This window comes from Sardina pilchardus, chromosome 16 (genome assembly GCF_963854185.1).
Source record: "Sardina pilchardus chromosome 16, fSarPil1.1, whole genome shotgun sequence".
NCBI classification, from domain to species: Eukaryota; Metazoa; Chordata; class Actinopteri; order Clupeiformes; family Clupeidae; genus Sardina; species Sardina pilchardus.
Window position 1 is genome coordinate 17,333,189 of NC_085009.1, and position 26,314 is coordinate 17,359,502.

The 26,314-nt window shown below is 40.3% G+C and overlaps 2 protein-coding genes across 2 annotated transcripts; both read right to left on the bottom strand.

Moving 5' to 3' along the window:
- Positions 1–1,451: 1,451 nt before the first annotated feature.
- On the bottom strand, positions 1,452–9,052 carry LOC134059557 (uncharacterized). Its single transcript, XM_062515999.1, has 13 exons — positions 8,962–9,052; positions 7,417–7,599; positions 6,754–6,939; positions 6,290–6,556; positions 5,923–6,201; positions 5,202–5,489; positions 4,098–4,427; positions 3,759–3,992; positions 3,286–3,531; positions 3,091–3,204; positions 2,932–2,956; positions 2,683–2,801; positions 1,452–1,918 (listed from the first exon to the last, which is right to left on the bottom strand). Exons 1-13 carry the CDS (start codon positions 9,050–9,052, stop codon positions 1,833–1,835), a joined length of 2,448 nt encoding a protein of 815 aa, XP_062371983.1. The 3' UTR covers positions 1,452–1,832.
- A 1,705-nt stretch (positions 9,053–10,757) lies between these two features.
- LOC134059558 (high affinity immunoglobulin epsilon receptor subunit alpha-like) lies at positions 10,758–15,839 on the bottom strand. The gene is made up of 9 exons (XM_062516000.1): positions 15,758–15,839; positions 14,525–14,851; positions 14,151–14,429; positions 13,203–13,448; positions 12,420–12,542; positions 12,285–12,312; positions 11,520–11,614; positions 11,343–11,396; positions 10,758–10,822 (listed from the first exon to the last, which is right to left on the bottom strand). The coding sequence occupies exons 1-9, from the start codon at positions 15,837–15,839 to the stop codon at positions 10,758–10,760; spliced, it is 1,299 nt and encodes a 432-aa protein (XP_062371984.1).
- Positions 15,840–26,314: the final 10,475 nt, after the last annotated feature.

Consider the following 26,314-nt stretch of genomic DNA (forward strand, 5'->3'; position numbering starts at 1 on the left):
GAGCAGCACAGGCAGGAGCTACAGCCCAAAATAGCAAACAGTGGGTTAGCATTGGGCTTACAGCCACATGCTTTCAAACTCGCATTTTTAAACCACTAACATTGCTCAAAACAGCGCCAAACCTCGTCAGCAGCTTGCTCTAGGTGTCTACACATAAAACGAAGCACCAATCAGTCTGTAAACTTTGGAATAGTCAGTATACACGTAGAATCAGTTCGAGACCGCAACCCCATCTGAAGCACAGAAATGTCACGCGAGATTCACACGGAAGCACGGGAGCTATTGCTACGGGTAGTCAAAATCGCATTTTTAAACCACTAACATTGCTCAAAACAGCGCCAAACCTCGTCAGAAGCTTGCTCTAGGTGTCTACACATAAAACGAAGCACCAACAACTTGGCTCACGAACCCAACGTTTATAAAAGAAGACTGTTATGAACTTACCCCTTCCAGCTCCTCACGAAGGAAAGTCCACAAGCTCTCGTGTGAGATCTCGCGTGACATTTCTGTGCTTCAGATGGGGTTGCGGTCTCGAATTGATTCTACGTGTATACTGACTATTTCAAAGTTTACAGACTGATTGGTGCTTCGTTTGATGTGTAGACACCTAGAGCAAGCTACTGATGAGGTTTGGCGCTGTTTTGAGCAATGTTAGTGGTTTAAAAATGCGATTTTGAAAGCGTGTGACTGTAAGCCCAATGCTAACCCACTGTTTGCTATTTTGGGCTGTAGCTCCTGCCCGTGCTAGCTCTGTACTGCGTGATGAGCGAAAATTATTACTTCCTCCACGGCTTAGTTGATGTATTTTCATTCAGAAAATAGCTTTATTTTCAATTTCCGCCAAACTTACACTTTAATTAAGCAATAGATCCCAAGAGGCTGTAGTTTACACTGATTTTAGAACAGCTAAGGGGTGCTGTTGTAGAGGGAGCCTACAGTACCTATGTTCCCCGAGTCCTACTGTATGTTCCCCGGGTCCTATGTTCCCATTTTGTTTTGGACCGCTTTTCCCAAATAAATATGTATTTAGTGCGACATAGGACCCTTTTGGGGGGAAACGGGGGACATAGGACCCAGGGAACGTAGGGCCCAGGGATAAGGATGACCTCGAGAGACAACACACAAGCGAACCAGGCCAAAAAGAAACACAGAAAATAAAAAACACAGCAAATAAAAAATGTCAACGCTGCTCCAGCCGTTCAAAAGTAATCAGTCTGGATGCCCATGCTGCACATAATATGAAACAGATGGACACACAAACATACAGATAAAGGATCTACGCAGAGGTGGTAACTATACTGTTTTTGATCCACGCAAGCGGAGACTGTCTACATTCTGATTGGTTGTTGGTGATAAAGAAGATGATGGGTATTGAAAAGTAGTTTTGTTTAAGGTAGATAGAGGATAATAAAACATCAAGGATTATCCATCTCTAAATTGAAATGACGCGATAAAAGGATCATTAAAATGCCTTCCTGACAAACTGCTGTCGTCTACTTCCTTGTTGTACCGATCGATTTTTATTCAATTTAACATCAATTTAACACACAAAATGTTGTTGATACTACAATATCAGAATTAAATGGAGAGTGCCATACATTGTCATTGTTAAATAGTCACAGTTAAAAAGCCTACACTCAAACAGAAGAAGGGCAAATCCCCACCTGCATGGTAAACTGCCAGTCAAGCTGATATAATGTACATCCAAACACCTACATTAGCAGATCAAAACAAAGTTAACAATAATTTTAAAAAAAGTATTTACACAACATTCAAAACTCATATTTTTTTGCGTTTCATAATGTACATAAGCATTTAAACATATTCAGCTCCTACATTTGTTTGGGATCAGCCTGGAGAGGTATATCTTCTGCTCCTGGATGTACAGAAGCCATTTCCTCATATTCTTCTCCATTACCTGGACATTGAAGGGGAATGTTGTGTTAGATTACAAAATATTGATTACTTCTTGTTATTATATACAACGTCAGGCTAGTCATTATGTGCCTAACAAACAGAATTTGCAAAAGTTCCCTGCGCAATGCAAGTTTATGGTAAAATGTGAAGATTAAGATTTGTTCATATCATTATGCTATGCCTACAGGATTATGGAATAATGGTAATGAGAAAAAAAAGTCAGCTGGTAGGCCGATCTTCACTGATTTCGAAAGTTGTAGCGCTGTCGTCATCAGTGTAGCTCGCCCCTGGCCCGCCTATATCAGATATGCCGATTTGATTGGTTACCCCAGATGGTTGGGGTAAACGTAACGTGCATCATTGCTCGTTGCCAGAGTATCTTGTGGACACAATTCAAATTGTGCTCTCACAAGGACTCTGGATTTCCAGGGTAGTGATATAATGTGAAACTGTAATTAGCACATTGTATCTTACCATCTCCCCATCTGTGTGATATTTGTATGGTTTCATATATGTCTGTTGTTCCTGTAAAGTAGAGTTATGATAAATAATTGTTGTGATGAGGATGATTTAGCATTAATTATTATGAAATAATCTGAAAATGTTCACAATAATAATACATGTAGCCCTACTTTGTTGTAGAGGTATGTATTCTGCATTTATGGTGTCATAGACATCAGTATCTAGTAAAGAGAAAATAATAGTTATTGGAGATGTACAACAATTCTATCATAAGAAGTGAAGACGCGAGTGAAGAGTGAAGACCTCTTTGCATAGGTATATATTCTGCCTGAGCCCCATCACTTCCTGCAGCCTCACTCTCGTTCTGATTGGACCCTTGTTTTGTACTTCCCTTCTGTTGACCACTAGAAGGAGGTAGAGATCTGTAATGATATGGATGCAAGTAAAATACAAAAAAAAAAAAGATAACTCACCCAGCTAAAATGGATTGGTTTATCCCGTACTCTTTGCACAGTAGTGGACAATGCAAGCATAATGGGGATGCATACTTACGTCTGTGTTGTCCGTGTACTCAGACCTGCAGAGAGACATGAAAAATCAACATCCCATCAGGATTTTGCTGTAGGCTATACCATCTTGCTTTTCTTTAATATCAATATTTGAGCCTGGATCACTTTTACTGCAGCAGCTGGATGTCTGAAGAGTTCCTACCTTTCAGCTTTTTGAAGAGATACAGCAGAAGCAGCATAATGATGAGGGCAAATATGATCACCAGCCTAACAATTGTACCCACAGTTACCAGCAGAGAGGATCCTGAATATGGGGCTGAAAATGATCTTGCAAGTTAATGACATTAGCATCGAGATAAGGTAAGTTACATTGACATCTATCATCATTTTATTTTACCCTTTACAGTGATCCAGCTCACTGGTGACTCTCCTTTCTCTGGGTTGCTGCACTGAAAGAGGCCTTCATGTGACTTTGAGACTGCAGGGATGGTCATCTCTCCTGTGGTGGAGGTCTGCAGGAGTGTCCCATCTTTATAGAAGTCAGCACTGATGTTTGATGACTGATTGCGATATCTACAGCGCAGAGTCAGAGGATCTCCATCGGTCACAGGATGGGCAGGACTCTCCAGGATGACATCACCGCCTAAATAGAGCACAAACTGTGTATGTAGCACATCAGTTCCATGCAGCACTGGTAAAAGGTCAGGCTACATTTCATCCCAGCTGCAATACTGAACTGAGGAAGCGGCCCATAGACGTGTATATCTTTAACTTGAAAAGAGGGAATGATTTTGGGATTATTTTGGAATTATTCTGGAATTATTCTGTGTGGCGCAGTTTGTGCAGATTATGCTCTGAATGTTTACTCACCATACACTGTGATGTTGACCGGACTACTCTGCTCTCCAGAATCAGACTGGCACCAGTAAACGCTCACTTCTGTCCAACAAGGCGGACATTTGGTGTGGGCTATTCTTGTTGAGAAACCTCTCAATGTCCATCCAGTAGAGTTCCCACTCCCCTCACAGCTCAGGGACAGAGACTCAGATGTAAAATGTTGATTTCTGTTGGGACTGACTACCAAGGAGGATGAAGGAGACAAACCTAAGACAGAGAGGGGGAAAAGGCATATGAGACACTTTCAAGGCTCTTTGTTTGGACAGAGTTGATTTCAAAACACACTATCCAGCTGAAAGGAGTATAGCTTACCTGTGACCCAGAGAGGCTGAGGTTGGCTGAACTCTGTGTGATGGGCTGGCTCTCCTCTCTCTGCTCTGCACACATAAACCCCTGTGTCTCTAAGAGCACTAGGGCTGAGAGTGTAGGAGCCTCCAGCTCCTTTTATGCTGTCTGAGAGGAGTTCTATATAATACCCCTCACTTCCAGCTACTTGAGACAACCCAGACCTATAGGGGGCAGTCTTGTACCAGTGGAATCTCCAGCCTGTAGTGGAGCCTCTAACCTCACAGCTCAGTGTCACTGAGTCTCCTTCAGTCAGCCAGGTCTGTGGAGGTCCTTGAAGAACTGGCTTTGTTTTTTCTGCATATTGAAGCAAAAGGCAGCAGGTTTGTGAAATAGCATGTGTGAGTGTCATGGGTCTTCTTGTTCAGAGGAAGATGTGTGATGACACATGCTTCAAACATGACAGTAGGCTAGGCGCGTTCAAGTTCAACCCCAACTGACCTCTTGCAGCAGCGAGATCTGCCAGTAACAGCAGGGGCGGGGATACAAACGCTGCTATGAAGATGGACACTTTCTACTTCCCGTAGTCTATACATGACCACGTGACGAAACAGGCCCTTGAGGATATGAAGAGGCATCTAAACGCCAGCACATACGTCAGGGATGTAAAAACCAATTAGGGCAAAGTCCCGACGTCATGAAGGCAGGGCCTAGGCCGGTCTAGGCTCCGCAGTACCTGGAGAGCAACTGCGCTGCTGCGCAGCAGCCACTTTGCTCCCATGATAAGTTAAGGCCATGTGATACGGACTGCAGAGTCATAAACACGCCCATCTAGACCATCGTGTAGAGATTCTTAACCACGTAACCATCTTGTGATGCGCAGTTCGGCGCAGCGCTGCTCGATGCTGCGCCATCACGAACTTGCCTATTGAAAAATGACTCTAGTGTTAATATCACTTGTCTGTATCTATAGTCTTGCTGTCAATATCATTGTGGTGAGGCTAAGGATGTAGGACACCGAATGTAGGAAAGTAAGCAAGGTATGGATGGTAAGGAAGTTAAGAATGTAGACCTGGTAGAAGTATAACACAAGTCAACATGTATATATAATTTCCCAATGCATTTCCTCACCTAAAACCGTTATTCTGACCACCTCGCTGGTATCCGATGACTGTAAATCTCCTCTGCGTATTCCTCTACAGTAGTAGTCCCCACTGTGGGACTTGTTGGCACGTACGACTGTGTAATCTGGCTTGGAGCTCATACAGTTTAGATCATCTCCATTTTTATACCAGCTGTACTGCCAGTCTTTGTGTTGTTGTTGTTGTTCTTCCTGTATGTTACATTGGAGCTGCAATGTTTCTCCACTGAAGATGGTTGACCAGTTGGACATAAGGGTTAAAACAGCCTTTGGACTCTCTGCAAAAGACAGCACTCACATAGTAAATAGCTATATTACATTTCAGTGTTGCAGTTTGTCAGTCTCAGTCAGTGTCATTCAAATTCAATGGGTGCCTCTCAACATCCCTCCTTGATCCTCGGTCCTCCAGGCTCGTTCCCACTGATCTACTGTATAACTAACACTGGATAGACTATCCCATTGTTGCCGCCCCATCATTCTTTATGTAGATCAGTGAGGACGAGGACAGAGGAAGGAAGGGAGGATGTGTGAAAGACAAATGAGAGGCATCCACTGTATTGCTGACAGTTTCTGGTAATTATGTTATTAATCCAGAAGATAAAATAGTGCTGTAATTACAATTGTGAATGGTACTTGTAAGGAAATTCACCTCTAGGAAACTGGAGGCCTTATATTTCATATTGCAAACATGCTTTTACCATAACAACTCACCTATGACCTTCACCCACACCTCATTGCTGTACTGTGTGTAGAAGACTGGGTCTCCTCTCCCAGCTCTGCACCAGCACTGTCCTCCATCAGAGACTTTAACAGGACTGATGCTGTAGGAGTCTCCATCAGTCTGGGCCACAGGATCAGAGGTCTGTGTGTTTCTGTACCAGTAGAATGTCCATCCAGTAGACTTGCCCATGTCACATCTCAGGGTAACTGAGTTTCCAGTGAACACTGTTGCGTCTGTTTCTGAACTGATTGTAGGAGTTGGCTTTTCCTCTGTTTGTTTATAAAGATGCAATGTCGACAGTGTGGCAAAGATTATTCATTGTACAGACATACGTTTTTAGTAAAAAATGACACTCACCTTTGCACCCAATGTGACTACGCTCACTTAAAAATGATACACAAGGACGATCCTTCCTCTGTCCAAAGCACTGGTACTGACCCGCCTCTTGTGGGAGTGTGATGGTGATGGTCTCACTGGTCTGACTGGGAAGTAGGCTGTTGTCTCTGTACCAGAAATACTGACCCCAGTCTGTGTACTCTACTATGTTACACCTTAGAGTGACTCTCTCTCCAGAGAAGAAAGGTGGCTGAGGAGACACCACCATCACTCCAGCTGTAGGGGGAGCTGTGGCAATTAAACCAATTAAAATGGTTATTTTAATTAACCATTAAATAAGACTGAAGAATTGCCTTCTTAGTTTAAAATAATGAAATTGTGTTGAATGTCAAATATTGACCCACCATGGAACGTAATATTAGTAGGACTACTCATAAAGGATGCCTGGGGACGATCCCTCCTCTGAGCAGAACACTGGTACTGACCCGCCTCTTGTGGGAGGGTGATGGTGATGGTCTCCTTAGACTCTCTGTGAACTGGACTGTTGTTTCTATGCCAGTAATACTGACCCCAGTCTATGTTCTTGGCTATCTTACACTCCAGAGTGACTTTCTCTCCAGAATATAAAGGAGGCTTAGGAGACAACACCACCACTGTAGCTTTAGAGGAAGCTGTGAGCGTCAAGAAAAACCCAAATGATAATATGGTGAATAGCAGCACAATGGAAATAATTGAATTGTCTTTTTCCACTTCAAGAATTGCCGACCTGGATACATCTCAAGAGAATTGTGAAACAGTAGATAAAGCTCTTTAGATATACAGTATGTTTGCCTGTTGTTGGTCCTTTGCCTCCACAAATCATTTTCATTGTGCACAGGGGGAACAAGCCATGACGGTAATAAAATAAATTATTATATCGCAAACTTAAGAGGAGCTCTAGTCGCCAAAAATACCTGAAACTAGCATACCTTTAACCCGGAGTTGCTCTGGGGACAATGGCACTTGGCATGTAAGTCGCTTTGGATGAAAGCATCCACTAAATGAATAAATGTGAATAAATGTTGACTCACGTTGATGCTTTATGTCAGTAGGACTACTTTTGTTGGATGTCCGGTTATCCTTCCTCCATCCAGAGCATTGGTATTGACCTGCCTCATCTGGGAGTCTGATGGTGATGGTCTCACTGATCCTGGGAACTTGGCTTTCATCTCTGTACCAGTAATACAGATCCCATGCTGTGTCCTCTACTATATCACACCAAAGAGTAACTAACTCTCCAGAGTAAAATGGCCTCTGAGGAGACACCACCACCACGTAAGCTTTAGGGGGAGCTGTTGTTGCATCAAGAAAGCAAAAGACAACATCTGCATTATTCAACAATTTTCCATGCTATCCAAGTCAACAGTTTTACTTATACCATGTGGAAATCATACATTTATTTGGATAACTTATGCATGTCGTTACAACAGAGTGAAGTTCTTTGCGTAGAATAACTTAGTCTGTGGTTGAATGAAAAAGTATTATTTTAGCCTTTGAGAGAACCCGCAAGTTCTTAATGGCAATGCTGAAATTAGAGTTCCACGACATGTTTACACTTAATATCCACTGCAGGGCCTATTTCCAGTCTCCTCATTGTGTTAAGGCTTTTTGCACAGTAAAATTCATTATTATATAAAAAATGTTTCAGCACAACAAATGTGGTGGTTATTCAGTTTTGTGTCAGAGGTTTTGTGAATGTAGTTTTGGAATGTAAATTTGGGGTTTGTTTTTACAGTTTTAAGAAAAGGGTGCATTTTTTTTTTTTTTTTGAGCAATTTTGAGAAAATATAGCCTACATATGGATGTGTATTTTCTTTGGAACTGAGTAAACAAGTACAGTTAAAACTTTAATTAACAAGACAATTATGTTTTAATTTACGCTTAATTTCACTGCTAGCTAGTTTAGGCTCTTTGACACATAGACAAATACAGTAACTTGCATTTTAGAGGGTTTTAAGACAAAGACAAACACACTTACAGCTTGGTCTGTTCTCACCTTTTGTCTCTTTTGAGTTGACATATGAAGTCAGCACTGAGAGAGAGAGAGAGAGAGAGAGAGAGAGAGAGAGAGAGAGACAGACAGACAGAGATAAAGAGTTTTGTAGTGATGGTGTGTCAATAGTTATGTTTCATTATAATCGTCTGAACGACGTCTCAAAGCTACGTATTTTAAAACACTTCGTAAACACCTGAGAAATTACTCTGCTAGCATCATAGCAGCCCTTAGCTGTTCTAAAATCAAATTGCTGACCTGTTGGGGCTTACGTCTTATGTTGTATTCAACCACTTCACCCACACACATTTTTCCTACTGGTCAGGGATTAAATCAGCAACCCTTCACTTACAAGGCCTAATAAAAAAAGCCTAATAAAATGCCTTTTTACATATGGCCTGTACAGACTACACGATTTTTTGTCTTTCACGATTATCTTTTACGATTGACCTTGTCAGAGAACTACAAAATCTTGCTGCGCCTTGGTCGCAAGATTGGCAAATTAATATGCAAGTGTGATACTGCCAAAAAACTGTACTTCAATAGGAAGTTCGACCAAGCAATAGTAGTATAATAAGTATATATTTTCACTCACACACACACACACACACACACACACACACGCACACACACACAGTATAACTAGTATGTATGTACTTACTAAGCAGAAGGAGCACTTGATGGGGTCCCATGCTGTCCTCTGTGTGCATTTTTCTGGTGTCCGGGTTTTTGTCTACCTGGTCAGCATACATGTGGTTAAACTATTAATAGAGGTGTTATGTGTGTACATGGTTCTTCTTTGTGTGGGTCACACGCTGCATTTTGTTGTCTTGTGTCTGTGTGTGTGTGTGTGTGTGTGTGTGTGTGTGTGTGTGTGTGTGTGTGTGTGTGTGTGTGTGTGTGTGTGTGTGTGTGTGTGTGTGTTGTGTGTGTGTGTTTGTGTAGAGTTGTTCATTCGGAGACAAAACATCTTGCGGTTTGAGTTTTTGCCTTACCACCACAAGTGTGGTTGCACTATGCATAGCTATGTCTCTGTGCACATGTTTTCTCCTTGCGCTCAATCATGCAATGACGTCCAATGTCCAATGATGCCTTTGGCTTTGTTCTGTAGCGCTGTTATTACCCTGTGACTTCAAACTACCGCAGACTGCTCAGCCTTCATTTCACACACTAGTGTCTGTGGCTATATGTCCAGTCATGTGATCTACAGAAACAAGGTTTATTTTCCTATCAGGCAATTACTAATGCTGTAGTATTGTAGTAGAAGTATGTAGTCAGTCACAGGGCAGATAAGGAACATGAAAAATGGTTGGCAAAATTCACATTCCACTAGCCTATATGTTACACTATACTGTATATCTCAATACTACCAGATTTGTACATGGGCTTGAAGTGCTGAGCATGTTTCCATATGTAAAACTTAAACTGAGTTAATTAACTAAAAGCTAGTTTCAAGTGGCCTAGCATTTTAGTTCCTGCAGTAGGTGTATAGGTATAGAAATAGGTGTCAGTAGAGTGACAAACTTCCTTAGTGGTGACTAAGGTGACTTCCTTTAACCAATGTGCAGTACTTGCTAGTTTTGTCAAGCTAAATAAAATTGACCTTTGTATTGTGTGTTTATTTTTGGCCACATCCTATGGGCCTCTCTGTAAAAATGCTTCTGAAAATGAGAACTTTGAAAATAAATGAACATACAATGTTTAATATATGATACACACAATCTAGCTGATACAAAAAGGAGAAATAAATGGAAAAAAAAACTAGATGTACCGCAAAATATGCGGAAATATGAAATATGACCACTGCTCAGTCCTGCACATTCTCTCCACAAACACAAATCACCCTTGGCATTTTTTTTCCATCTACTACATCCCCTATTGCAACTTGTATGTAAACGAGTGTGTGCATGTGTGCGCTTGCGATCACTTCAAATTAATTGTTATGGGATGAGTTGACATGGCCCCTTGAGACCAACTTACAAAGCTTACACTTACAAAACGTACAATACTAAAACTGGTAATAGCCAGGCTAATGTTGCAGGGCAGAATCAAGCATAAAATGGTCTGGTAAATAGAAATGCTTTATAGAATTTATAGAATTTCGCAGGGGTTTAGATGACAGTTTGGGATCAATTCAGGACTCTCATCTGTGCACTGATGTGACCCATATCTGTGTGTAACACGTCACCTGCATGATTTAAATTAGAAAAATTACCTTAAAAAACGGCAAGTTTAAGCAAGTTTGTGCACAATGGTATTAACACATGGTACATTGTGTGTCACACACATTAGAACCTCATAACAAACCTCAGTATCTATGGGATTCATAAAATCAGTATTTACATTCCAGGCATATGTCCACCGACAAAATGTGTTTGGTATTTGGATGACACACACAGTCGACCAAAATCAGCTTGAAGAGCTATACACTTCGGCTCCAGGATTTAAAGAGGCCACCTAATCCACTTGTTCTTCTGTTCCAAGATTTAAAGAGGCCACGTCATCATATTCTTCTCCATTACCTACATGGGAAAGAAATGGTTTGATTACAAAATTGTTATTGCTTTTTTCTTTTTCTATTTTTTCTGTTCTTAAAAAAAGATTAGATGTAATACTACCTGGTTATGAGATAAGGTTAATGAGCATATGTTCTATATCAGTTGGTTCTAGCCCACCTTTTGAATACCTGGGCTTTGAGAGTTTAATTTCATGGCAAATGACATTGTCATTATGTGATGTACATACAATATCGTTAGTAATACGTTATCTTACCATTCCCCTGCCCATGTGCCATTTTCAAACTTTCATATACGCTTGTAGTCCCTGTAACAATTATGTTGAATATTACACAAATATTTGTTCTTGCTGTGTTATTGTTATAAAAAAATAGTCTTTATATTATCTATCTATATATAGCCTATATATATATATATATATATATATATATATATTATAATATATTTATAATATATATATATATATATATATATATATATATATATATATATAACCTAAAACCTTTCACAAGAATGACAAACTTACCTTGTTGCAGGGGTGTGTATTCTCCTTTTATGGTGTCATAGACATCAGTGATACCTACAAAGACAAAAAATAAATAAATATATATATATATATATTTATATATATATATATCACAATTCTATTGGGAATAATGTGAGTACAGTATATCTATTTGTAGAGGTACATCAGCTGCCTGACCTCTTTGCAGTGGCACATACTCTGACTGGGCCCCATCACTTCCAGCAGGCTGGTCCTGGCTTGATTCTTCATTGGGACTCTCATGATCAGTACCACTAGAGGGTGACAGAGATCTGCCATGACAGATTATGAATGCATTTCCATTTAGTTCACATTTTATCCGAAGCTACTTATATATGTCAATCACATTACAAGGGGTTACATTGCCCCCAGAGTGCCTTGCTCAAGAGCACAGTGGTGATGCCCTAGCCTAGAAATCTAGACGCACCCTAGCGGCAGCAAATGTAATAGCAACTCTCCATTGGCTAGCGAGCTGGACAAATTAAACTTCTATTGGGTCAATCACATTGTGTATAGAGTCGGTGGGTGGGTAATGACGACTGACCTGTGACCATAAGTTGCGTCCGTTAAGTCTGAATTCCCCATCCTGATACTTGAAAACAAGAAAATGATTGGTTGTAGCGCTATCCTATTGCGTGGAGAGGGAATTTGAAAGACAACCATTCATCCCACCCCTCCGCCTAAGCCCTGTCTATGGTGAGTTCCCAGACCCTCCATCTTGATGTGGGTCTGGCTCGTCAGGCTAGATGGCCAGGAATTGAACCCACAGCTTTCCAGGCAAATGCATGCTAACACAGCTCCCTGACCACTACCACAGTGTGCACTGAATGCATGGTATGAATGATTTATAAATTCCTTAAATCTGGCTGATTGTTAGTGGCCTCAGCAGTGGACAGTGACACGTTAAACAAAATGTACACTTACGGTTGTGCTGTTTGTGTGTCCTTAGCTGCTGAGAGACATGAAACCAGAGATCAACATTTGATCACAGATTTACTGTTTTGCCATCGTAATTTTCCTAGATTTTACTTCTTTTTACAGTAAGAGTGCCTACAGTACCTCTTTGTTTTCGGAAGCAATACAGCAGAAGCAGCATCATGATGATGATGGTAATGACAAAGATGATCACCAGTCTAACGATTTTATCCACAGTTACCAGCAGAGATGATACAGCATATGGGGCTGAAAATGATAAGACAAGTGAATTACACCAGCATCTCTTATCCAATTTGTGTGTGTGTGTGTGTGTGTGTGTGTGTGTGTGTGTGTGTGTGTGTATGTGTGTGTGTGTGTGTGTGTGTGTGTGTGTGTGTGTGTGTGTGTATGTATGAGAGAGAGAGAGAGAGAGAGAGAGAGAGAGAGAGAGAGAGAGAGAGAGAGGAGGGGCATTCACATTTGAATGGCCATGCCAATAGAGAGAGAGAGAGAGAGATAAAGAGAGAGAGAGAGAGAGAAAACATGTGCAGTTCAGATACCAAACAGGAACGGAGAGCACTGGGGAACGAATTACACCAACAAGGAACCACTGAGGAAGAGTCTGGAATTTGAACTAGCGTTTATGACTGGTCGACACAACAGACGCTCATCAAAAGACCACAGTGGGCAGTTGGGGGTGTACAACTTGATCACAGAATTGAGATAGCAGGGAGCAGAACATTTCGGTGGGTGAACTTTCTGACGAACAGCCGAAAAATAAAAAATTATGACAGTACCCAAAAGACTCTTCAGTTGACAATTAATTAGCTAAAAGTTTGTTTACCTGCTTAACTTCCAACTGTCAGCAAATGGGAGCAAATGGTCTCACCCAGGGAGGTAAATAGAGCCAAATCTAATCACATCTACCTCTGACTGTGATCCAGCTCTTTGGTGACTCTCCTCTCTCTGGGTTGCTGCACTTATAGAGGCCTCCATGTGACTTTGAGACTGCAGGGATGGTCATCTCTCCTGTGGTGGAGGTCTGCAGGAGTGTCCCATCTTTATAGAAGTCAGCGCTGATGTTTGATGGCTGGTAGCGATATCTACAGCGCAGAGTCAGGGGATCTCCCTCAGTCACAGGATGGGCTGGACTCTTCAGGATCACATCTCCATCTATAAAAAGTATACCATAAGACATCTAATTAAATTCTCCAAAGCAATGTAAATATGTATTACACAACATACAAAGCAATACAAAACACAATATACAAAACATTTTTTCATTAATTTGAGCCAAAACAAATATATGAATTGAGTACTGATAATACAAGTTTTTATATTTAAGGTGGCTTAAAGGGATGGTTCGGAGTAATTTCACCCAGGGTCCTTTGCATCATGACCTCGAGCCAAAACACCCCAGAAGCTTTTTTCCCCTTGGTCGAATATTGGTCGAGCTACAGTAGCGCTATCAGACGAATGACTGGAACCAAATGCCCTGAATGGTACCAAACATCTAGTACAAATACTCACTCACACGTACACATGTACACACATACATACACACACACACATGCATCTGACGTTGATGCAGCAGTAGTGGTAGCAGCATTGGCAAGTGTTATTGCCCTGACCATTCTCCATTTACCAACATTCACCAACACAAACCAGGATATGTCAAAGTTCAGTATAAAGACGCAACTCATCATCCAATAAGCAACATTCCATCAGTATTTCAGTACAGCCAGTGCTGTCAAATGCACACTAACACATTCAGTTATTAAGTTGTGCTAAATCATTATATTGAGTTAGTTTTACTGTTTGAATTAACAGTGTACAAATGTTGAGAGACAACAAATCGTGTCTGATTACACTCACGGTACACAGTGATGTTGACAAGATGACTCTGCTCTCCAGACTCAGACTGACACCAGTATACTCCACTGTCTGATGAAGATGCTGAACTGATGCTGCAGCTGGATCCTGTTTCTGATCTCCAGTCAGTGGAACACTTTGATTTCTCTCCGCTGTCTGTGAACCACCTCAGTCTCCATCCAGTGGAGATGCCCTGAACCCCACAGCTCAGGGAGAGAGGCTCAGATGTGAAGATCTGGGACCAGTTGGAGTGGATGATCACAGATGCAGGAGGAGACACACCTGAGAAGGCAGTACGAAGGATGACAATAAAATACTATGGGGAAACACACTACTTCACACACAACTGTTTAGATAACAACTGAACACAGACTCACCTCTGACCAAGACAGGCCAAGCATTGCTGAACTCTGTGTGATAGGCTGGCTCTCCCCTCTCTGCTCTGCAAACGTAAACCCCTGTGTGTCTAAGACCAGCAGGGCTGAGAGTGTAAGAGGAGTCCCCACCTCCTCCATCTACAGGCTCTATATAATATCCACTGCTCTCATGAACCACTTGAGGGAACCCAGGCCTGTAGGGGGCAGTCTTGTACCAGTGGAATCTCCAGCCCTCAGTAGAGCCTCTGATATCACAAGTCAGCGTCACTGAGTCTCCTTCAGTCAGCCAGATATGTGAGACGGAACTCAGAACTGCATGGGCCTTCCCTGCTTGAGAAGAACAGAAAATTGCACCACAACAGTTACACAAGCACAGGCTTCAGATGATCTATAATTTAGCATCTGTATAGATACAGACGGTTAGAAGGTTGCCGCCCCCTCTGTGGGGGAAAACATGCTAACATCACACATGAAAGTCAATGGGCTAACTCGCTAGCAGAACACAAATGTTTTCCCCCACGGGGGGTGTTTCAGCCATGATTAACACGGTAACTGGGGGCGGTAACCACGATTATGACGAGATGCCGTCTGTATGTATATGTATATGGATATGGTTATGGGATTTGGCAGACGATTTTGTTCAAAACGACAATACAATAATTGATTTAACAGTGAACAATTTAAAAAGGTTGGTCAGACAACATTAGGGAGTCAATTCAAGCAATAACCTAATGAAAATAAACAATGGAAATAAAGGAGAATAGCAAATAAACAATAATGTCCATTCAATTAATCATACAATATAACAATTGCATGCAGGCTACACACACACACACACACACACACCCATGTGTGTGTGTCAAGCATTTGTTGTTTTGATCTTGGTCATTGCAGCTTACAGCTCATGAAAACACCAAAAATCATTATATCAATATCATATTAATTTCTCCACAAATGAGTTGACGGTGCTGGAGGGGTCCTCTCTCCTCATCTCAATCAAAATAAGACAAACGAGACATTCTTCATGACCGCAAGCTTTGAACGATTTCCGGGGCACGAGCCGGAGGACACAGAGGGCGTACGCTAATAGCAATATGATCTGAGTAAAAATGTATCCACAGATAGGCCTACATGATGAGATGTGTATCCACAGAGATAGAGACATTTCATTTTCAATGTAAAGTTATGTGTGAAGCACATGTAAAGTAGATGAAAATGAAAATAAACACATACTAACCTGGGGAAATTGTAATATGAACAGAATCACTTTTTTCTGATTCTCTTCCTCCAAGTTTCCTTCGTCCTTCACAGGCATATCTACCACTTTGAAATGGTTTGATTTCATATTCAAGTGTATAGCCTTTAGGACTTGAGAACCTCATGACCATCACATCAGTGATCCATCTGTACATCCAATCACTGATCTCCCCGCTCTTAATATCACATTTGAGAGAGAACTTCTCTCCACTGAAGAACGTTGTCCAGTTTGATTTTGTAATGATAGCTTTTGGTCTTTCTGTCAAAGAAGAATACAATTCTGAATGATTTAGCTACCTTTTGTCTGATAGGTAGACAATGAACCTCAAAGAGAAGGATACACACTTGCAATGGAACCAACTAACCTGTAACTGTTATCTCAGCCGCATCACTATATTGAATGTAGAAGAATGGGTCTCCAGCTCTGCACCAGTACTGTCCTCCATCAGAGACTTTAACAGAGCTGATGTTGAAGGAGTCTCCGTCAGTCTGGGCTACAGGATCAGAGGTCTGTGTGTCTCTGTACCAGTAGAACAGCAAACCAGAGGAAACACCCAACTCACATCTCAGAGTGACTGAGTCTCCTATGAAGGGCTGGTTATCTGGACTTAATGTGAGTGTGGGCTTTGATCCTTAAAGGGTAAACAGAGTCATGTTCAACAACATTCTCTACACAACAAACACATCCTTATCCTCCGTGAAGCTGGCACCCCATATGATAAAAATATGAATAAAAGTATTTTTGTTTTGTTTGTTTGATGTATTTTCATTGTTGTATTGTTGTCCTTTATTTTCTTGTCTTTTCTTGGTGCACTGTATTTTCCCTGCTATATAAAGCGACCTTGGGTTTGAGAAAGTTTCCGTTTTGGCATGGTCTGCCGGGGTCAAAAGCGTGCAGATTAACTCCGGCATGTTTTTTTTTTTTTTAAAGTATATTTTTTGGGCTTTTGTGCCTTTAATTATGACCGGACAGTAGAGAGAGACAGGAAGCGAATGGGTGAGAGAGTCGGGGTGGGATCCGGAAAGGACCTCGGGGCGGGAATCGAACCCGGGTCGCCGGCGTGTGGTGCAGGTGCCCCAGCCAGTTGCGCCACGGCTGGGGCCAACTCCGGCATGTTAACATACGACGTTTTCAAGTATGACTGACGACACATGCAACTCCGTGCACCAAAGTCCATGTTGGGCACGAGCTCTCATGTTGGTGGGCAGGTACCTATCCGGCGGATACAGCCAAATGTTACTCAGTGCGGGACTCCAAATGGACTCCATGTACATTCCCACCGACTTTAAAGGGGACATATTATGCAAAACTCACTTTTTGCGGGCCTTTGTGTTCATATTTGGGCCTCTACTGTTCTTATAAACACTCGCGAAAAAAAAAAAACATCCATCCGTTTTCTGTAGGTCAGTAGAAAGACTTTGGTGTCAAGAATAGTATGCTGCTGTGAGCCATTTATTGTGATGTCATACAAAGGGAATTTGCATAGACCAACCCTGGCACCAGGGTCTATCATATGTGGTTGGATACCGGCTCTGTGTGAAACGAGCAGCGTAAACAGTACACACAGCCGGAGGCGTGGCCAGCAACAGCTTATTTGCATAAAAGTGACAGAGCCCTTAAACGGCTCAATTTGGAAGAGACCGAAACTGGCAAGAATAGAGCTGGTGAAATCTCTTTATGTGAGAGTGATTTTGTGCAAAGAACTTCATGAACATGTTTTGTTATAGCCCATAGACCAATTCTTACTTGTTTAAAGGGGACATATCATACCTCTTTTTAAACGAGGTTAGAATTGGTCTCTCCCAAATTGAGCCGTTTCTGGGCTGGCCACGCCTCCGGCTATTGATTACGCTGCTCGTTTCACAGGTGAAAATGACTAAAACAGAGCCGGCATCCAACCATATGTTAGACCCTGGTGCTAGGGTTGGTCTATGCAAATTCCCTTAGTATGACATCAGAATAAGGAAGCCATCCAAATGGCTCACAGCAGCATACTTTCTTGACACCAAAGTCTTTCTACTGATCTACAGAAAACGGATGGTTTTTTTCGTGCTTGGAGTGTTTATAAGAACAGTAGAGGCCTAAATATGAACACAAAGGCCCGCAGAAGTGAGTTTTGCATGATATGTCCCCTTTAAAAAGAGGTATAATATGTCCCCTTTAAAAATCAACATTGGTCCATGCATTATCTCCAGCTTTTGAAGCACGCCCCATAATCACAGCCCAATGGAGCAGTTCAGACTCAAATTCTGACCAGAGTCTGAGTATGACCTCATCAGGCTAACTCAGCACCCCATCAACACCCAAATGATTCTAAATAGGAATTTTATGCATCATTTAACGGGAAAATATATGGTTCTTTTTTGTCACAAACAGGGCTCCCACTCTAAATCAAAAGTAAAATTCCTTGACTTTTCCCTGACAAAAAATACCCATGGATTTAACCATAAAGAAACGTTCCGGCACTGTCAAGAAAACTTTCCTGAATGACCACAAGGGAACATTAACATGCAGCAAACATTCCTGCATCCTTCAGTGGATGTCTGCAGAATGTTTTCTGAACCGAAAATTGTTTGCTGAGTTCAATACAGTTTGCTGGGTTCAAGTTTGAAGTGGCCCTGTACTCAGCCAGAACACGGCTATGTGTCTGACTAGGGGTGGGAATTGGCAAAAAAATTAAGATTCGATACTATTGCGATATTTGGGCCACAATTCGATAATATTGCGATTCTTAACATTTTGCGATACACCAAGTATTGCAATTCGATTTTGCGATATATTGCTATTCATGTCTCTCATATTATTCTAAGTCATTACAAAAAATTAGGAAAATAACACTGTTCAACTCACTTTGCAATGGCATGGTGCATGTCAAGGTCCTTACTATTCACTTTTTGTTGAAAACCAAAATACACCCACCTTTTTCGATGTGAAAGTAGTGTAGAGTGTCGTGTATAACAGGTTGTGATTGTGAAGCCATTTTCATTTATTATTGCTGTTGAATGCACAATGAAACACCACAACACGTGCCCCCCTTATAAGCGTAATAAGCTAATTTAATGTGATCAGAGTAAACCCTGAGTAAACTCGACTCAAATAAAAGTAAAATGGATAATTAAATTATATAATTAAGTATTGCGATACTTTGAGCTACAAGTATCGATTTAATTGTGTGCACAAAATATCGCGATACTGAACAGAATCGATTTTTTCCCCCACCACTATGTCTGACACAAAGAGACAGGACACTGACAAATAGACTGCAGACTGTGGGTCTGAACCGCTGAACTAGTGTTGTTTTTGGCGGCCTGTTTTGGTTTTAGTTTTAGTCTAGTCTTTGTGTCAAGCTGTCATTTTAGTTTTTATCAGTTTTAGTCACGTTCATACTCTTTTAGTCTAGTCAAGTTTTAGTCGACTAAAAGTATGAACATTTTAGTCTTATTTTCGTCTAGTTTTAGTTGACGGAAACTAATTACTTTTAGTCTTGTTTTAGTCAATGAAAATTGGATTTTAGCATCTTTTTATTAATGCAATTCTATTTTAAGGGGTTGTTCCTCCATAGACTGGGTAAGACTGTTTTTAGTGGCAGGCACTATAGCACCAGCGAACTCTGAAACTATAGGACTGGATGAAATGTGCAGATAACGGTCTCCACTGATAAATATCACACTGGCTAACCTGGCAATGAGGTCCTATGTCCAAAATTCTGAACTACCCCTTTACAGTTTTTCACAGTTGCTCAAACACTAAACCCCATTCTCTGAATCAAATTCTCAAATGCCTGAACACATTTATTGAATTATTCCCTTTTTTGGCAAAACCATAGACTACTTTCACCCACTTTCACCCATTTTACCAAACTCATTAACCCTTTTTGCAAAACTGTGAACACATTGTGCATTCTGATGCACTTCTTAATTATATTGATAACCAAACAACGCAGAAGTTGAACACAATTAGTGCACAGTTGTCTCCATTTGAACACTACCACTCAAAATTGATAACACTTCTGTCTAATGATGTGACAACCAATATAAGTCAGTTCAGAGTTGACAGAGACGCAGGGGACAACAAGTGTGTGTTACAGTAGAAGTAGGGTGCAAGGAAGAGGAGGGTGCAGGTAGGAGGAAGAGGATGAAGAAAAAGACAGAGAGTCCCAAGAGTTGCAATACTGTAAATGATGATATTTGGGCAACAATCATTGACCATGTTCTGGTTCATGGAATGCCAATGAGAGAAGCAGGACTTCATGGTCCAACCCAACATCAGTGGTTTCTCTGTGGCGTCAATAATCCAAAGATTCAGACTACAGAAGAGAAATAGCGTACATGTCCATTACTGTATCACACAGTACAGTAATCACTGAACATCCACTGTTACACACTTACTACCCTTTGAGCTCAACTCTGAGAGAGTGAAAGTGCTGAGTTATCAGTATGTCCAAGTAAGTCTAAATTTAAGCACAATACAATATTACAGTATTGCATACTTACAGTACTATCAGAGTCTGTGGCATCACAGTACAAATCATATTCAGTACAGTGTTGGCCTGTCTTTCTGTTCACTTACAAAACTATTGATTTATATCTTCATATAGGCTAGAGGATATGAGTAGAGAGTGATATAAGTCCTTATTCTTTATTTTCATTGTGATATTTTATTTTAAAAATTAGAATGAATACAATTCCTCCATAAACCCTGCCCTGAAAACTGTGTCTTCCATTGTTTGGTGCATTGTCTTATCACTGCTCTGCAGGAGTGTAATTTTGCCTGATGTGTTCAATGATTTGAGACCATTAGTTAGTTTTGAGCAAAGTTAAAAGTGTTTTGAGGTGATTGTTCAGTTTTGCAACAAGATTGAAGGGTTTCGAGAATGTAGTTTGAGAAATGAGTTTTGTGTTCACAGTTTTGTGAAAAAGGTAAAGAGTTCTGAAAAAGGTGTTCTAGCATTTGTGAAAAACTGTAATAGGAAATTATACATTTTGGTTAATTTTCATGGATTAAAAAATTACAAATATTACAGGTTACATAGGCACTGAACATTGACAGTGGAATCAGGTTTGTTACACAGAGTTTGGTCTCCCCCTGTCACCATGAAAGGACTATTTTGAATATTCTGTAGACCTGCTGTTCCTTTTCTGAGAACAATTTAACTTAAGATCAAGTTGTCCTTAGGTTATTGAATGCTGTAAATGTGGATGCTATTTCACCATTAACTAGGTAGCCTAAGCGTGGTTACACACAGTTGTCATCTTAATGCAGTGTTTTGTAGCCTATAAAACGCATTTCACGTTCATCACTCAGTTTTGGTAGGCTACAGGCCTATGCCTTGAGTGGTCGCTGCCCCTTTAAATGCGTGGGACTTTAAATTACGTTTTAACTCCATGCTGATTTTGTTGATGAACAGCACCGTCTTTGATTCAGTTTTTCTACCGTTTAAATAAACGACACACGCGCACTTGTGTGGTTGGTAAGGAATATTTTTCTTGCAATTCCCACACAACATTAGCCTACTAAGCCAAGGTTCCATTAAAAATGTGTCTATGATTAGAACTTCGTTGCTGATCGGTGGAATAATGTTATTATTGTAGGGCCAGGCTATATGACAGCGCCAGCATCAGCTGGACAGAAGCTTAGGCTACACACAAATCAAATCTGCAGTTGCCTGTTAATATTTTCATCTGAATTAGATCTACATACGGAGGTGAGATAAGTAGCCTAGTGCAAAGTTGAACTGAGAGAGTTGCCAATCTAACGGACTGAACGTAGCCTATATTTCTTAGCTTCTATTAGCGATAACGATAGGCTATACATCTACCGCTCCTTTGCTACATGATCAAATATTATCAGATGAGTGACAGAAGCATCGGATATGACCAACAGGCCCACGCGAGAAACGCTGGTTCTCTGGTGTGATAATCAGACCATGCAACCTGATGCGCCCCTGAAGTGAGACGCAGGAAACAGAAATAGGCTACTGCAAAATAATAACATGAGTAAACGACACAAAATAATGTTATAACATTCCTGTCCTTCTGGTCTTCGAAAATGAAGAGAGATGTTAGCATGGTTTTTATTTTGTAAACCACATTTAGTCTCGTTTTTATTCGTCAACGATATTGCCTTATAAATTTAATTATAGTCATCGTCACATGGCCAGCATTTACGTTGCGTCTCGTCTCGTTATAGTCACGTGAAAAAAGTTCGTTGACGACGATATTTAGTCATAATTTTCGTTGACGAAAGCAACACTACGCTGAACCAGTGCGGAGCAGGACAGATCCAAACATGATGATCTGACCTGATAAACAAACAAAATAATGCTTTTAAACAATAAATAAAATGAACAGACATAAAATACAACTAATTACTAATATTTTGATACATTTTTAACATCGGAGTTGATTTCAAGTGTGAAGGGAAAAGTGCCTCTACATGCGTCAAATCCTCTTTTCTGCAGCTGTTCATATACAGCATGATGCACAATGGTTCAAGAGGAATAGAAACTTGGGTCTGAAACAATTTGGGTTTTTAATTTAGTTTCTCAAACTGTTACTGAATCAACATCTTGAGATGCCTGGATTGTTTCAAAACACTCCAAAAGAAGCTACATTTTCAGTGCAGACTAATATTTTAATCTTCGAAGATTAAAATGAGTCTGATCGAAGATTAGATTTTAAATCATACTTTTAATTAATTTCTTATGTTGTTTACTTTTCTTGCCTTATTTCCAGTTTAGGGGACTCTTATTTTGAATCTGCTATACCAAACAGAGCAGACATGAACATAGATTTGAACATTTAGAGAAAGAGGAGAGAAAGGAACGCTACTCTGGGTCAAAAATCTTTTGTTTAGGGTGCTCTTCAAAACAGAGCCTATATTCTTTCATGAAAAAATAGAAAAATTGAGGCACTCCTATTCAGTAAAAAAGCCTTTATGTAATGGCTACATGCCAACGCGTTTCAACACTTATGTTTTCATCAGGGCAACAATAGATTTGAACATAATGAATGAGAATGTGACTGTTATAGCACAGTCTGAAGGTTATTGTTGGCATAACATTACACTATTAATGTGCATTTTCATTCATATGAGGAGGGTGCGACATGTCTCATGTCTTGTTAGATCACATTTTAGATCACATCCTGAGGGTCTAACCTTTCAGAAAATATATGGTTTGTATAATTGAATCAGTTTCCCCTTCATGGTACAGACCAACATGTATTAGTACACTTTACTGTAATTATACTTAGTACCAGGTACAATGAGTATATTTCTTGTTTACATGTGTTTTTTTTTTTTTTTTTTTAATCTGAGACCAGGGCTACAAGAAAAGCTCTCATAACCCATGGACTAATATTCAGTGTTGGAGTGAAAATGTAAGGAGCAGAATATAACAGAGGATGCTGTGACACTGCTACACTGCACTGGAAATAAATGTCTAAAGAGTCTTCCATGCACAAAGCGCAAAGCATTATAGCCAGAAAAGGTAAGGCCTGCAGGAAGAAACTAACATTATTTAGGGTTTAGCCTACACACAAGGTTGCACTGCATCAGATGAGGTGATTTTCAAGAGTCGGACCAATAAAGCACTTACCACTGAAAGTGGCTGCTGAAAGCGTGCCAAAGATTACCAAAAGCATCGACTTCTGTGCCATCACATCATCTGTGGCTCCCCCTGTTATCACATGAAGAGGAAAGTAATATGTTACTCTTCTGACTGGTGAAGCCCTATTACCCCCAAATAGCATTGCATTTACCCCACATTGTGGGGCATATACTGTAGCACAGAGAAACACAGCCACCTATAGGCACACAAATATCAGTCATGTGGAGCAACAATCATAAGTTTTATAATTGTACGTGCACACCACCAGCGATTTGAGCTGCAAAATTTGCTCTGGCAGCCCTGCTTTGGACGCTTGAATCTAGGTATTCCAGACACCCGCTGGAATGTACCCAAAAAACAAATAAAATTTGATATCAAGTATTACTTTCATCATGTAATAAAAATATGAAATTGGGCTTGCCTCAATTTTGAATGGTGGTCATTGGCTGCATCTTGCATTTACCTTAGTATAGCCTGTAGGTTGTCGTTCAACTTTCTGACGCTCCAATAGCTCAAAGTGCCTAAAACGTGATGCCAGCAATGTTGAAGTCTGTGATGTCTGTGATCACAATAAGCGCATAAGAGCATGTGAAATATGAATAAAATCCATACACATGCATGAATATGTGTATGTCAGACTTCATTTAAAAACTGCATAAACAAGTTGACCTGGTACCCTGTGCGTGCCTAAACGTCTTCCTGTTTCTGAGTATATGCCTGCTGCATGGTCTACCACAAATGTGGTTGCATTACAGTTACAGGTGTTTAGTTTTGACACAAAATCTTTACATGTCACGCAAGCTCTCTCAAACAGCAAAATCCTATATCACCTTGGCAAAGACTTTGGCATTTGGACTCTAGATATTTGGTTTTATCAATTGCATATATTGGAAAAAAAAGACATCATTGTGAAAACATGTTGAAAATTGATTGAAAGATGATTTTAAGCTCTTGCTGTGGTGCATCATGTTATCTCTGTTTTTGTTTGTACTAGTTTTTGTTAAACTTTGACAACACTGACCGTAATGATCGCAATTTCTGGCTATTGCCAAGACAAACAAACTGGCACTTGTGGCACAATCATTGAAACTACCAACTCAATGGTCTGTTATGTCATCTGCTTAACTCTTTCAACAGTTCTAAAACACCAACACATTTCTGACACAGACACATTTAAAATCTCAATCTACTATTCTGTTTCTTTTGGGATACACTGCAAATAGTGAATAAAAAAGAGTGGTTCATTTGATATTTCTGCATCTTCTGTATTTCTTTGATAGAAAACTAACATTATGATAAGAGTCTAAACTTTTGGAGAAAGTGTCTAAACGTCTTCCTGTTTCTGAATTGTGCTCTACCATATGTGGTTGCACTATTAGAGTGATTACTCATATAGCTGAAGATATTTCCGCCTTTTTCTCTTTTTTCTGAGATGCACGTTCATCTATGTTTCTGTGTATTTATGCATATTTCATCTGACATTTTGTCAGTGTTTATTTATTTGTTATGGTGTGTTGTGTGTGTGTGTGGGGGGGGGGTGCTACAAATTTCAGAAAAAGCATTCACCACACATTTGCAACTTACGAGTGTTGGTGTTGGTCAGTAAAAGTGTTATTCATAAGTTGAACCAGCAACCCTTCGGTTACCAGCCCGAAGCCATAACTAGTAGGCCACGGCTGCCCCAGCCTATTTGTGGTTTACCTACTTAAACTGGTGTGCTTAAAATTTGGCACTAATTGTGTGTACCAAGAATTTTGTGATGAGTGAAGTTTGGTTGGGATTGGACCAAACTTATTGTGATTATGAATGACCTTGAAGGAGGTAGATAGTCCCCCCCAGGGAGGGCAGGAATGGAATGATGGAATGAATGAATGGAGGAATCAGAGTCACTTTGAAGTGACAGAAAAATTAGAATTGCAATACTGCTTACTTCACAGGGTCAATTCACTGATGAACTGATATTTCGGTCAGTCAAACCTTTAACTACTAACTTTGCTGAATGAAGTACTGCATATTTATGATGTGTTCAAAACAGGAACTTTGAAGTTATTCTTGCGAAATAGCTGCAGTATAATTTATCAAGATGCGCATGGTCCTCACTACCTAGGAATCAGGGTCAAAAAGAGTTTTATGTGAAGTCATTACAGTTTTACGAGATCACTGCAAGGCTATTAACCTACCTACCTAAGTTTGGTACCTGAATTATACATTTTGCTGTTTTGGGCCCCTTCTTATGTTGCAGTTGTTGGGTGTGGCCTATAGGAGAAACGAAAGTAGACTCCTTATTCTGGGTACCGTGTCAGAGGTAGTGTACAGTACACAATAAATGTCTGCTGTCACAGCAGACATTTATTGTGTACTGTACACTACCTCTGACACGGCTGTGAGAGAAAGGTATGATTTTCTTTTTTTTTATCTTATAGCTTACGTTAATACTTTACTGTCTGACAACTCATGATGCTGAACTCAACTCATCAGGTCCTTCTGTGTTCTGGGTGAAAAAAAACTCTGTGACTTTTACCAGCTATGCTTGTCTCCTTTGCTTAGCAGTAGTACCAGGCAACAGGCTCTATTAGTTTATCACAAAGCATATAGGCCTTATGTTACGAAAGGCTATGTGTGAGAGAAACTTGGGTAACACTGTACGGTAAGGGTACATTAATCATCATGAATTCATACATGAATTAATTCATAATTTGTGCATTACTTCATGCCTTAATATATCATGAAGCATCATGAATTGACATGAGTTCACCATATATCATTCATTACCTCATGCATGAACAACACATCCCTTTAACAACACATCAACTAAAGCACTAAGTATGGTGGCTACATCATTATGAACTATGGTTTCTTAAGCATGATCATGATGATTTTTTTTCTGTACATAATTTATCATTAATTCATGCATGTAAGCCTT